We start from the raw sequence: 15,366 nt of genomic DNA on the forward strand, positions 1-15,366 counted from the left end.
TACATACAATATAGCTATACATACAGCCGGTGTTGCTTTCATTATAAGTCTTATACAGGGCTTTTATTTTTTTGCGGCTCCAGACATACTGTATCAGTTTGTTTTTTTGGTCAAATATGGCTCTTTCAACATTTTGGGTTGCCAACCCTTGGACTACGAGACGTAAGTCGTACTATTGCTACGAGAAAAATGTCAGACTATTGCATAGGGTAACGTAGCTGTAATCGGCTACGCATTTTATGTACATGTACCATACCTGAGCAGTGTTTCCCCTACGATTGTTTGAAGCGGCGGTGGTGGGCTGCATCGGAGTCAGACTGCCCATGTCGTGCCACGGCAAAAATTGCGTAATATCATTACACTTTTCCCCCCCACATTTTGCTTCCCCCAAAAAGAACCATAACAAAGATCTATTTGAAATATTTCATGAGCCAGGCTAATGTCGTAGCTCTCAGCTACAGTTCATGTACGTAAAGTGCGTAGCTGATTACAGTTACATTACCCTACGTAATGATACGGCTTTTTTCTCGTAGCAATAGTATGACTTACATTTCGTAGTCCTTCTTTTTCCTTTTATTTGGCCTTTTTATGTACTACATTAACACAACAATAATAGTACTGCTATTAATGGACCAATGGCGTAGGTTTGCATAGGACGTTAGGGACAAAACACTCGGAACTTTTCAGGATGCTCAAATTGTCCCCACCAAATTTTAAGCAACCTTTTTGCATTATATAATGAGTTCAGTTATAGAGGTCATTTAGATTCTCTTCTCATATTTTGTAAGGATAGAATGGACCCTACCATTATTAAGTGAATTACTTTCATTATGTTCAGACTTACACTGACACCATTTTTCCCCCTCAAACGCACGTTTGATTGGCAGATGACTAGTAAATTCCCTTGTTTTCAATCTATTAGAAATAAGTGAAATTATCTGCCAGTGCTTTAAGTAAATTTTACTCAGATTTCTTGAAATAAGATTATTTTCAGACAGCTATTTTTTAACACACTTATTTTAAGCAAAAAAAAATTTTTTTTTTTTCATCAGGAATGTTCTTAATTCAACAAGTGATATTGTTCAAAACATTATTTGATTTTGGTAAAAAAATGACCAACCTTTAGATGTATAGGCTTAATAAGAACAAATGGCATTATTTACCTACAGTAAATTGAATAATCTGACCCATTAATCTGTTAACTAGTCTTTAACACTCGAGATGGAGAAAATTATTCAAATAGATTTCAGAAAAATCATCGTATTAAAACGTTCTATATTTGCAGTGTGAAACTTGGTACGTCAATACAGATTTATTTTTGAAGTGATCATTTAGCCTATCAATTAATTAGGTTGAAATTGGTGGTGAGAAATGTAGCCCTGACCCCAGTTCACCTTATCAGTTTTATTAATGTCCTGTCCCCAGCAAAAAGTGTACATGCAGGTTATGCTGTTGTAGGGTCCCTACCAATATTGAGACCTACGCCCTTGTAATGGATCCATTTCAAGGAGTAGGGGGAAATTTTACTTTCCGTGTAAAGAGATTTACTAGTTTCAGTGAGAAGGATATTTTACTGTTGTTGTTGTCCGTGAACTCCATTTCCACACAAACGCACAATGAGGTACCAATTAGCTCAGCAAGGAGAAGCATGAGAGTAATTTTTCGAGTGTCCCAGAGCTCGCGAAACTTGGATAAAAAGAGCGCATTTATCAAGGTTTCGTCAGAAGTGACAGCGTATATCCGTCCGCCGAAACAGCCTGGTAGCAGATATAATAAGGACGCCTGCCCCTCTGCTATTGAACGCGTTGTTGATATTAGCACGGCAGCGCTCTCCCCGCAATTTCATTCAAACTTGCCGTTCCGTCCAAGACGCCAGTCTACTGCTTACTTTCGCCGAAAAGTCCAATCCAAAATACTGTAATGCCCCGGATGGGGGGAAGAAGGTGAGGAGTCTGTATTGGCTTACCCACTTTATTGTGGCAACAATAATAAAGAAAAACAATAACAAAATAATAGCGGGCTTCCATGACATGCGACCGCTATCTCGCTTCCCTCTACGTCACAGCTTCTCGTCTGAATGTCTCTTAAGGGGGCCTCGCGGAGTGACGGACATTACAATACACAATGAATAGGTTGCCGCTGAACCCTTCAGACTAGGCTGCCAGTAGTTTGAAACGGCCTTAAAAATGTTTTTTTTTTTTTAAAAAACATCTCTTTTGCACGGCGTTGCAGCTTTTATTTTGGTGTTATATAATAATTAATATGCAGGGGAAACCCTGCTCACAGCTATGACATTAGCCTGAATAATGAAATATTTCAAATATATCTTTGTTATGGTTCTTTTTGGGGGGAAAAAAACATGACACAACATTGTGAGGCTGTCCGACTATGATGCAGCCCACCACCACAGCTTCAAAAAATCCTAGAGGAAACCCTGCAATCAATTAGTATATTTAATCTTTAAAAAGCTGTGAAAGGTCAGAAATGTTCTTGATTAAAGAATATTGTTCAAAACATTACTTGAAAGCAAATTTTTCTAGACACCTGACGCTCATTGAGTTACGTTGCAAAATGGTAAAATTAGATAATTAATACTGTAGGGCTTGCAAAGATTGACAGAGGAATGTTGCTTCAGTAAATCAGCATGGGAGTCCAGCTCACTTTTCTCCACCAATGGGAGCGTTGCGTTGCCGTATCGAACGCACCAATGGAGTGTCGCGTTGACACATCACAGCGGCGCAACAACTGTCATAGTCGCGTTGCCGTATCGAACGCACGAACAGGAGTGTCGCGCTGGTACATCACAGCAATGCCGACAATTGTCCTAGTCGAGTTGCCGTATCGAACGCACCAGTAGGAGCGTCGTGTTGCTGCATGGAACGCATCAATAGGAGTGTCGCGCTGACACCCAGCTAACAGTTATCCTATTGACCCTACAATGAGTTTCTGTTTAATTTTATTTTGTGCGCTGCATAGATTTTCTTGTGCGCCTAGTTTGTGTAAGCAGTGCGCGATTGCGCACACACGCAGCTTAGAGGGAACATTGGCTCCAAGATCTCCTGTTACTGGAAAGATGGTTTTAGTGCCGAGAAGATTGGCTTTACAATTGGAAATTAGTTTTAGTACTTATCATTTGGGTGACATAGCGACTGGATTGACAAAACAAGACATACCTCCTACAGAGACAATAACTCGTAAGTGGCTTAAAGAGAAATCACCTACTGTTACGGAACGGATGGACATAATGCACGAGATTTATGTTATGGAGCTGTTGACCTTTTCCCTCAGTCACTTTGAGATGTATATATATATTAGGGGTGTAACGGTACACAAAAATCTCGGTTCGGTACGTACCTCGGTTTTGAGGTCACGGTTCGGTTCATTTTCGGTACAGTAAGAAAACCAAATGCAAAATATAAATGTGCTAGTTGTTTATTACACACTTTTGTGCTTTCAACAATAGGAACAGTAGCCTATACAAAGCTAGAATTCTGCTCAAAAAGTAGCGGGTATTTAAAGATAATAATCCAGCAACAATTTGCTTTTCAGACCCCGCGTATTGGTCAGTTTTCTTTCTGAAAGCAAGAACAAAAAAGAAGTCCTGTGCTAAAGAGAAAAGTAATCCCAATGACAAAGATTTAACATGTATTTTACAAATGAAATGCCTCAATGAATTTTTTTCCCTTATGAACGGTATTCAAAAGCTTTATTGGTGGATTTTCTCAAGTTAAAGCGCCACACAGAAATTAATAAATTTAATTGTGTTAGCAGGATCTGTATATTATTCTTATTATTTAATTACAGGTGTTTTAGCTGATTTCAATTTATTTTATTTAAATGGACTATTATTTATTTTATTATGTGTTTGTATTTTACAAATGTGATGTAGTATTCATTTATATTGTATATTTTATGTTGTTTAACTTTAGTTCCTATGTGAATATTAGTTCCTACTTGTTTTGTTGTGGTAGGAGGGTTTTGTATTGAATATGGGGCCGTGTTGGTTATTATTATAGCAGAGAAGACAACTGTAAATCAACAAAGAACAGTCAACTGTGCCCCGATCTACCACTCAAGAGATCTGATGGACTCAAAAAGTGGGTTACGATTAGGCATGTGCCGGTATGAGATTTTCACGGTACGATAACCGTGAGCAAAAATACCGAGGTTTCACGGTATCACGGTATTGCAATTATAGCTCCAAAATTTTGAGATATTTGGGTTTAAAAAAAAAAAAAAAAAAATCCATTGAACAGGATTTTTTCAAAACATATTTGCAAATTGGAACATGAATATAATGTGAAAATAAATAAATTAACAAAAAATAACAAATATTATATAAAATTAAAATAAATAGAACCTAGACTATACCCACAGCCACAGCTCAAGTTGCTCAATATTAGAGTAAGAACAAAATAATTGCTATAAAAAGTAAAAACACTTCTAAATAAAATTAAAAATATATACTGTATGACTTTTTTTTGAGGGGGGAAGCTCAAGTGAAGTTTCGCCATTTTCAGCCACTGTGTCAACTCTAGTCTACATGATGCCATGCCTTTGTGTTAAAAAGAACAAAGAATTCATAAGTTAATAAGTTAGTTAAAATGTATAAGTTAGTTTTATAAATTAGTTAAAATGTAAATATTGTTGAGGTTTCAAGGTTTCATCTAAAAAAAAAAAAAAAAAGTGAGGAGTGAGACCTCCTCTCTCAATTAGCGATCTTTGACGCGATTCTTTTTCTTTCCCCCCTTCATTCAAGCTTTTCTCTCACTCAGCGGCTGTGAGACATAAAAGAAGCTGCTCTCCCAGTTTAGCCTAGGCTAACATTCGTCTTTGTAAGTTTTAGTTAGTTTGTATATTGAATTTGAAAGGAAAATGTGTGTTTTGTTTTTGGCGAACTTTTTAATGGTGCTACTGCTATCCTGTTGAACCTAATCACACGTGGAAAAATACAATTGTACAACGTTTTAAATGTATTTATTTGTATATTTCACCACGATTTGAGAGCTCAATAAATTGAAGAAAAGTACGCCTTGTGTTTGGAGGATTTGTTTTTGGCTTTGCTGGCTGTTTAGTGACACTCACGGCAACAAACGGGAAGGGGTGAGCGGTGCCGCACCAAGCCACTTCGGCTGCATTTTGGCACATGAAAAATAGCGAATACCGTACTAAGGTATGACGGAAAATTTTAGTGGTTTTGAAACCGCGACGTTTTTACACCACGGTAAACCGTGAAACCGGTAACCGGCACATGTCTAGTTACGATTGCATATTAGTTTGAAAATCGACCGGATCCACCGTATTTTTACACGAGTGACTTCCAGTCTGCTAGCTAGTAGTATTGACGCAGGAGGGCCACGTCTCGCGTCAAATAATAAACTGCCGTTGTTTTCGCGTGCATCGCGTTGAGCCGCTTTTGGGACGCAATACGCGGCCGCACTGCGACTGGTGTGCATTCGCTGATTAACTTTAACGGCCGCGTTTCAGTGCGTTCTCGCGGCAGCCACGTTGTTGCGCCGTTGACGTTTCTTACTGTCCTACCATGTTGGTCCTCATTATAGTAGGGAAGACGGAGTAAATATAATCTACACAAAGAAACTGTAACCCGATCGATTCACAGCCTCGAAAAGTAAGGGTTACATTAAGTCAGAAACTCGTTCGGTACGCCCCCATTTGGATATATATATATATATATATATATATATATACCGTATTGGCCCGAATATAAGACGATGTTTTTTGCACTGAAATAAGATTGAAAAAGAGGAGGTCGTCTTATAACTGCGGCCTTAAAAAAAAACAAAAAAAAAACAAAAAAAAACAAAAAAAAAAACTGCGGCCTAGACATATACCCATTCACGACGCTTGATGGCGCCAGTCATCAATGAATCGAATGCTGAACGCGACTCGGGCGGCCAAAGCGAACCCCTGACACGAAGAAGAAAGTGGTAAGAAGGAAAAGAGAAGAAAATACCGGTAATAGAAGAGATAACCGAAAATGGAGAAACTTCGCGACAATTTGGAGAAAAGTGGGTCGAAGATTGGCCAGGTTAACCGGTGTTTGGCCATTCCTTACTACGCGGCGAAACGTCCTACACAACGCTCAGGGCGCTTGCATATGCATTCACACGCATGCGCACATCGGTTGGAAGCGGCGAGTACTCACTATTTTTGTTTTTATTTAGTTATTTAGAACCTTTTCACAGCCTCAAAGATACTTTTTGCATGTATTACCCTCTCATACTTTTAACCATTGTGTTTTTTTGTGTTAGCTTTGAAGCAGTTGACCACATTAGTCACGTAGCGTATTTAAACCGTCCTTATTTGACATAACTACATTTAAGTATTTTCTGCAGGCATTTCTTTAGTACGTTATTCCTGTATGCATCTAAACAAAACAAGTTTAGAGCACACGGTAGTAATTTAGGTGTCAAATTCGACTAATGTAGGACGTTTCGCCGATGTAGGACATTTTGGCAGAACACCGGCAGCTGAGGAGAAGTTATGACGCAAACTTCAAGTTGATGGTGATAAATGAGGCGGTGTCTTCAAACAACTGCAAAGCGGCTGTGAAATATGGTGTCACAGAGTGTAATGTACGGAGATGTAGAGCTCAAAAAGATCGCCTAAAAAATGCTCACAGTCAGAGAAAAGCTTTCCGTGGTCGTTTCTGTATAAAAATTAATTTGGTGTTCAAAAAGTCTTTTTTCAAACTTGAGTCTTGAAAAAGAGGGGGTCGTCTTATAATCGGGGTCGTCTTATATTCGGGCCAATACGGTGTATATATATATACACAGGGTGACCCAAAAAAAAGTTTACACTCAGTTGACTGCTTGTTTAAAAGCCATTGAAACATATCTAAATAGGTTGTCATGCTTAAGTGATTCATTAAGGTCACTCAATGCAGCTGATAATCTCTCGTCTCTACAATTCCTGTGCTTCTGCTGAAAATGAAGAAAACTTTAGCTGTACCTGAATTGCTGCGTGCCGGTCTGACACCTACTGAGATTGCAGCAATTCTGAGAATATCCAGATGTGCAGTCTACAAAGTTAAAAAGAAGCTGAAAGATACTGGAACAGCCTCACGAAAACCTGGGTCTGGAAAACCCGATCTGTGCGGACCAAAAAGTTGATTGACAAGGTGATATGTGGCCACCCTAGAGTCCAGATCTCAATCCCCTGGATTATAGCATATGGGCAACTGTGGAGGACAGTGCCTGTAAGAAGCCACAAACTTCTGTGGCAGCCTTGGAGAGGTCCATTGTTAGATATTGGGAAAAGATGACAGCATCCTACATAAAGAAGGCTGTTGTGACGCTTAAGGGAAGACACATTGAAAGATAGAGTGTACTGTACATGTTCTTTACAATAATGTATAATTTGTGATTAAATTTTAATTCTAAACTGAATAAACATGGCATTTAAGTTGTATTATGGCAGTGTAAACTTTTTTTGGGGTCACCTTGTGTATATATATATACATATATATATATATATATACAGGGGTGCACATAAGTGGTCCGCATGTGCGCATGCGTACTGGACGTAGACAAACGCGCTGGCCCTCAACGGCTTCCATACGCTTTTGCGTACCGATGGCTGACCACTGTATTTGCGGAGGACACGAGAAAATAACTTCTCAAAATTTCGAAGAGGCAGGCCACACTGAGTAATTACTTCAGTGTTCCCCCACCCCCATCAAAAGACAGACAGACGACAGAGACGTCACCGGAGCTCCCGAAAAAAAAGGACTTTTGCTGGCAAGAAGCAAATGATGCTCGCACGGAAATGCGGTACAAAATGTGCCGTGAGAATCCCAATGTCGCCGATAAGAGCAGCGCATTTTATGTAGGGTCAAAGAATTTCAGCCATCCAAACTTTGAAAACCCACGGAAAAAACAGAGAGCATGTGGCAATTAAGCAAACTATCGATGTCAAACAGGACCCCACTCGCCCTATGGACAAATGGCGGAATAAAGGTAATGAACAACGACATGCACTGACAAACGTGTTTTTGCTCGCATTTTACAAAGCTAAACATGCACGTTCAATGAGGTCTTATGAGGAGGACATCCCACTTTTAAAAAGGCTTGGAGTTAATGTGGGAGCCGCATAATGCCCTTTATTTTGAATTGGTGCTTTTTATTTCTTTACATTTCACTTCAAAATAATGGCAATTTTGTTGTGCCATTTGATGTTAATCAAGCATTAATTGTTAATATAATTAATTAAAGTTAATTGGCTCTAAGTAAAGCTTGTCATAAATTTATCGCATCAGGCGGGTTGGCTCTCAAGCTCAATGAGGACCAAGTCACATCTCCAGGTCCTCCTCTGAGAACCTGGGCAAAAAAATTATGTGCACCTCTGTATATATATATATTAGTCAAGAATCTGCATTGTACAAGGTGTCAAGAGTCAAGAATCTGCATTTGGACAAGGGGATGATGCTAGAACTTGTTTTGTGTTGTTCCAGTGAGATTTACAAAGATGACTGCCTGAGGAAAACATAAAAATTCCCTCAGTCCTTCATGATATGGGGCTGCATGTAAGCCTGTTGCAATATGCAATAATTCCATTTATCGTGCGGGATATAAAAATGAAGACGGTAATTTTCTTGCTGCGATTTATCGCCTCGTGTGCATGTGCGCGCGTGATGCACGCGCTTGCGGCAGATGTGTGGCAGACGTGCTTGACAGCGCTGTTTAAAGTTCAGCTTCCTTGTGCCACTCTGTTTTATTGACTTCTGGGTATGTTCGTTTTATACATTTGAGTTTGAGTGACTGTCATTTAATGGATGGAGGCAGGGCCGAGTGCACTGTCGGCGCACAGCAATGAGCGAGCGGAATGAGGAAGAGGACGAACAAGTCTGCAAAATGTTTCTGGAGGTTGTTTCAACAAAGATTGCCAACCGAATAAATCTACATGCTCATTTGAAACACTATCATCCTCTCCAGTTTTCACTGCTTAGTAGGAAAATTGCATCGCAACAAGCGGAGCCTCCTCGTCACGTTAATTGACAATGAGAGGTATTCGCTTGATGTGAGAAATACAGACGACACCGCGCAAAATGGCGTCCCCTCACGGAAAGTCCGCTAAATTGCTGAAGAAATGAGACCGTTTTACCTCTGTTAAATGATATTTGATACCTTTGGGAGCCAAATTTTTGTTACTGCTACTTAACTAGTCTATTTTTCTCTGTTGTTGAAGTGCAATTACTGTTACTGCAACTTTATACCTATGTGCCTAAATGCTTCAGTTATTAAGTGCAATTTTATTATTTCTTGAAAAAAGACATTTATTATGGGTTTCTGTGCGGTATTAATAGTTGTCTTTTACTTGAAAGAGGCATGGTCTATTGTTTTTAGTTGCGATTTCTTAAAAGGTATTTTTTAATTTAAAAGTAAACATTTATTGCGTTTAAATGGGTGTACTTGATCTATTAATATATACTGTATTCTCACGGTGTTATTGTAAATCAGTTAAAAGGGGACGGGACTTGATAAGCATATGCTTCTCTCGTCAGCCCTTGTCTTTTCTTCGTTTTTTTCGGGTTGCTCATATCACATCTTGCAACTGTCAATGATACCGATGATGATGACAATAAACAAATAAATAAACGCTCAAAAACACATTTTTTGGGGCGGTGGGGGGGGGCACAATAATATCGCATATCGCAATAATTTATGAGATAATTTATCGCCCACTAAAATTTGTTATCGCGACAGGCCTAGCTGCATGTCAGGCAAAGGCACTCGGGAGATGGCTGTGGTTAAATCTTCAATAAATGCACAAGTTTACACTGAAATTTTAGACAGCTTTCTTATCCCTTCAGTTGAAAATATGTCATTTTCCAAGATGACAATGCATCATGCTACAGAGCTAAAACTGTTAAAGCATTCCTTGGAGAAAGACTCATCCAGTCAATGTCATGGCCTGCAAATAGCCCGGATCTCAACTATATTGAAAACCTGTGGTGGAAAGTGGGAAAAAAATAGTCCACAGCAAGGCTCCAACCTGCAAGGATGATCTGGCAACTGCAATCAAAGAGAGTTGGCACCAAATTGATGAAGAATACTCATCAAGTCCATGCCTCAGAGACTGCAAGCTGTCATAAAAGCCAGAGGTGAATCTACTAAATACTAGAGATGTGTTTTGATTGTTTTCTTTGTTTCTCATGATTCCATATTTTTTTCCTCAGAACAGTGATTCCATATATATTTCCCTGCACTTGCTCTATAAAACTAACATTTACTGACCACCACAATGTTTTTTTATTGATTTCTTTTAGTGTTTCTGAATGCTAAAGAGTTGCACTTTTGAACAAATTCATTATTTTTTTCAAGCTTTTTATCAGAGTTTGTCCTACATGATAAAATGTCAGAGTGAGTGCTCGTCCGAGACTGGTGATTCCATACTTTTTGCTAGGGGTTGTACATATATTATACTTCAGTTTAATATGGAAGATACTGCAAGAAATGGAAACTTTTTCTGGATGCTTAACCACCTTAGTTTGCTGATGTTTTAACTTGTATAAACTGGACAAAATATAATTTTGTGCTTATCCCACTTTGTATGGGCTGTTAATATTACATTATGTAAACAAGTAGTTGCTGTATGGTGCGAAATCATATGCTGAATGTTTATTTGTCTATGTTCTGTGTGATATTGCTGTTGATAAAAATTACAAACTTAAAAAAACTGAAGTTTTGTTTTAAATAATGATTGTTAAAAATCCCAATTACATCATGAAAGCGTTTTGTGATGGTAATTTAACAAAAACAGAACAGTAGCTTTCTAAATCAACTATGCCACAAAGTCAGAGAGAGGATTGTATATGATTTTGGGGGGGGGTCAAATTAACAGCAGTAACACAAATTTTGAAAAGAAATAAGACCATTTACGAGATAATCCTATGACACAATAGGTGATTTTAGATATAAACAGCACATAACCCAAATATGATCAAGAAATAACTTACTCTGAAAAGCTCCTTCAAGTCATAGAACTGACCATGTATATCGCCACAGACCTGCGAATTGGATAAGCATGATAACATAAAGTCAGAGCATGGCTCAGAGGAGAAATGCGAAAGTGAAACTTACTGTTACGGGTGAGTCAACTCTCTGGACATTGCTTTCTTCAACCAGAATTTCTCTGTCAATACAAATAAAAGCATTAACATGGGTTCCACTGACCATTGAAATGAATTCATAAATTCGTTCCATCCAGAGCACAGTTTAAAAAGTTTAGAAGGCATATTGATATTGGTTGTTTTTGGTCAGGAGCTTCTGAGGATGTGTATCACTTGTTTAGGGGATTGCCCGTTTTCAACAGAAGTGCGGAAATGTATCTATGAAGTAGATAGTTTTATAGTTTTAATCTAATAATACTCATAACGAAATGCCTTGGGATCCCGCTGAAGGAGCTGGTTCAAGAGGCTTCCCTGCTAAAGCTGCTGCCCTTGTGACCTGACCCCAGATTAAGTGGTAGATCAGGGATGGATGGATTTTATTTTGCTCTCTTCACTGCAGGGGTCAAATGCAAAAACATTTCGTTCTGTATTCACTTGTGCATACCAAAACGACAAAGTTCTAGATCATCATTAACTTTTTTTTTTCATACTTGAAAATTACACCAAAGAATATATCAGATGGATGAGACAAAATTAACTCAGTACAACTATTACATTAGTTGTCCTGTTGATATTTGTAGAATGATTGACAGGTGAGTCACGTCTTCATCCTGATAAAGACGTGTCACACCAACACCAGTAACACTCTGAAGGCAGAAGTACCGGTAGTCGCCGAAACATGCCAGGTAAATAAAACCCTAAAGCAGACATGTCCAATGTCCAAAGTGCGGCCCGGGGGCCAAATGCGGCCCCGGGTCAAATTTCATCCGGCCCCCAGCCTCTGTCATAAAATCAATAACGCCTGGCCCGCACACAGACTTATAAAATTGGTCAGCAGTACTGCTGCCATCATATGAAGTAGCTTACACACTAAATGCTGCTCCTCATTTACCCACTAAAAGGCAGCAGCACTCTAAGCAACAGTACCCCTTAACTCCCAATTTTCTAAAATGGTGACAATCAACACAAAAAAGGAAGTTGACTGCGACGGTCGACGCTTCAGTGATAGGTGGAAATCGGACTATTTCTTCACTAAAATACGCAACAACTGTGTCTGCCTCATTTGCAAAGAGACAGTCGCTGTTTTTAAAGAGTTCAATGTGAGGCGATATTACCAAACAAGAGACGCTGACATGTACGACAAGATTACAGGGAAGATATGTAGCGAGAAATTAAAGCAACATGAAGCTAGTTTAAGTTTACACCAGCAGTATTTCGCAAGAATCCGAGAATCGAAAGAGAACGCCTTGCGAGATTTTTAATGATAAAAATAATAAAAATAATTTTAAAAAAATAATAAAACGAATGTGACATACAGAATGGCTTGCTAAAATTTGCTTAAATATCTTGTTCTACGTAATCTGGCCCCCTTTGCAAAAAGTTTGGACACCCCTGCCCTAAAGCAATTGTCTGCGATAAAAGAAAAACTCAACTCATCTATGAGTGTAGACAACATGAACTCAATACAACAATCAGCTTTTTCGTAATGGGTGTCATTTTAAAGCTATTCTTAGTGTAGAATCCGAAGATGTGAGATTAACTCCAGAAAACATTTTTTCCATGTTGAACATGGCATGCTTTTATTTTTAAATGTTCACCATAAGTACATTCGCTAAGCCGCGAACCGAAAGCTTTGCACTTAGTAGTGCACTTCTATTTTCGTCACGCATACAAACATGCAAACCAGCGAGTTTTCATGTTTGAAGTGTCACCTTTCAACTGCAAGTTTGCATTTTGGAGAAGACTGCCAATATTTTATAGCAGGCTAAAGTGGTTAGTGCATTGTTTTTTTTGTCCCCATTAAGCTAAATGTAGCAAATCTAACATTTTACAATGTTTAATATAGATGCGTTTGCTTATTTTCAATGTCTGAACTTTAATTCTACGGAGTGCTGATGACCAATAAACATCTGTGAAAGGAAATAAGGGTCTCATTTGCAATCAACACGCACGTGTGCTGAGTGCACACAGCACACGCAAACGCACATATATGCAAATCGCCACTGGAAAAATTACTGCCATTTTTCCTCCGGCGTGTTTCTGTCGTAACCAGCAGAAAGTAACCACAGTTTATATTGTTCTTTGTTCTTCATTGGGGAATTTGTGGAAACTTTCTTTTGCCCATGTCTTCTGTTGCAATAGTCTCTAAATGCACATTTCACCACATTGCTGTCATTTACTCAAGACTCAGTGGACTGATGCTGCATTCGAGGAAGGTGGGAAGTCAGAGTTTTCCAACCTCCGACCAGGAAAAATATCAGTCGAACATCACTCGAAATGACAGGCCTTAGTTCCGAAGTCAGGGGGAAAAAAAAAAAGTACCACGACGTCATGAGTTGCTTCAATCTGACGTCACTCTACGAATGGCGCCACCCATCGAAAAGCAGACCGTCAATAGTAAAACTAAAGAAGGTAGTTTACAGTGTGTGCCATTTGCCTTAGCCGTCGGTTTTCCTATTTCCACTATTCGATCGCTTACGAGAAGGCAGGTTTGCTGAAGGTGAAAAAGTCTTTTGATGGTCAAAATACATAACAAATTGTCACGATCAGCCATCTTGCCGTTTACATTCGCTCGGAAAGCTTTGAGGTTGCAACTGGTACCATACGAGTGGGAGAGGTCTGACTTCCCCCTTTCCTCGAATGCAGCATGAGCACGCGTGGCCGAAGCACTCCTCTCTAATGTGCTTGCATTACGCATTTAAAAACAAATTGTACCACAGAATGAAAAGAATTACAGCAGTTTTGTGTGACATTGTTTTGGCCGCATGTGTAGTTTGAACAATGATCTGCATTTTAAATTTATTTGACCATGTTAGATCTGTTAATGTCATTTTTATTAGCATGCTAAGACAGGACCAATGACTCACGCTAGCTTAGCCACTCCGGATTCCTGAAACTATTAAATAACTAACCAAATGCATGGAATTTGTTGAAATCAACTCCACCAACCAATTAAACCCCCGCTAACTCGAAGATTAAGCCTAATGTCAAAAATTCTGAACTTCCACTTTAAATTATTATAATTTTTACTCATAAAAAAAAAAAAAAAAAAAACTTTTCACATACAAAAAAGAAAGGGGGATGGTTATCGGGTGGCTGCTCTACAATTGAGGTGTCCCTTATATTTTCAGGGAGTTATCAACCGTATTTTGAACATTCTTCCAAATGATTTTTGTGAATATGTGTACATAAGCAGGTTTTGACGTTACCTGGCTTTGGCACAAAGTGCTTTCACTTCGTTTTCCTTAATAAGTTCACAGCGTCTGAGCTGGTCAATCTGGCGGTCCAAGTCGCTGATGTCGCCCATTGTCACACACATAGGGAAGGCTGCTCACTCACTACGGTCACACGCTGTTCTTCACAAACTCCAGTTAACTCGTACCACGTTCCCCTTTTCTTCCGTCAATAGTCGAGGATTCCAAGTCACGCTCTCACAAAAGATGGCACTGGATTCGTAGGATGAGAAAAAAACATGTTTTCTTAAATCAGATATTAAAATATACAAACGTCCAGCATACTCCATAATGTGCAGCACTGCACACCTGCCAAACACATCACACTGAATAAAGAATTGTTGTTGTTTTTTTTCAAACTAAGTTGAGAACGTCTTGAAAAGAACACTTTAGGGGCCTTGCGCGCGAGGCCTATGCTAAGTAGTGTGCATTTGCTGTAGTTTCGACCACGAACCATCGCATTTTTAAAGTTTTAATGTAGTCTGTCATATTCCTAAAACGTGTCTTATGTGGGACTACAACGAATTGTGGACTAAAACAGACATTTGTCAAGGGTATCTACTCAAAACGATTTGGCCTGCTGCTAGCTAACAGCTATGTTAGCTACAGCGCGAAATGATTCCGACGGAGCTTATGTATGAACAGAATCAAATTTCTAAATGTTCTATTGTCAAAAGAAAACGACTTACTTTAGAAACGACGTAAGGAAGCAGCAGGGTTCACTTATTTTTTACAACTTTAAAGTCTCGATTTTTTTTCTTCATTTACCGGCCTCGTTCTCCCTTCCTCCGGTTGTCGTCGATAGATATAATATTAATTACTAGATAACTACGAGGCGAAGTCGGCGGTGAAGGGCTCTTACTGCAAGAGGACCTAAGGTAAGTGACTTTTCGCCACTAAAATAAACTCACTGAATACTGACTATATTGTATCTCAGACTTTAATGGCTAAGCAAGCCGTTTGAAAATCTATAGCTATTTCAAAGTAAACACTCCATTGACT

General features: G+C 39.0%; 1 protein-coding gene across 1 annotated transcript in view; it reads right to left on the reverse strand.

Annotated features, from left to right (window-relative positions):
• Positions 1–15,366, reverse strand: part of LOC130931872 (serine/threonine-protein phosphatase 4 catalytic subunit B) — a 40,044-nt gene extending 24,678 nt beyond the window's left edge. Inside the window, exons 1-4 of the mRNA XM_057861041.1 lie at positions 15,054–15,366; positions 14,341–14,577; positions 11,103–11,154; positions 10,979–11,029 (exon numbers count right to left, since the gene is read on the reverse strand). Coding sequence (XP_057717024.1) covers positions 10,979–11,029; positions 11,103–11,154; positions 14,341–14,450 — 213 coding nt within the window. The 5' untranslated portion in view covers positions 14,451–14,577; positions 15,054–15,366. The remainder of the gene's footprint in view (positions 1–10,978; positions 11,030–11,102; positions 11,155–14,340; positions 14,578–15,053) is intronic.

The sequence above is a fragment of the Corythoichthys intestinalis genome, chromosome 16 (genome assembly GCF_030265065.1).
Source record: "Corythoichthys intestinalis isolate RoL2023-P3 chromosome 16, ASM3026506v1, whole genome shotgun sequence".
NCBI classification, from domain to species: Eukaryota; Metazoa; Chordata; class Actinopteri; order Syngnathiformes; family Syngnathidae; genus Corythoichthys; species Corythoichthys intestinalis.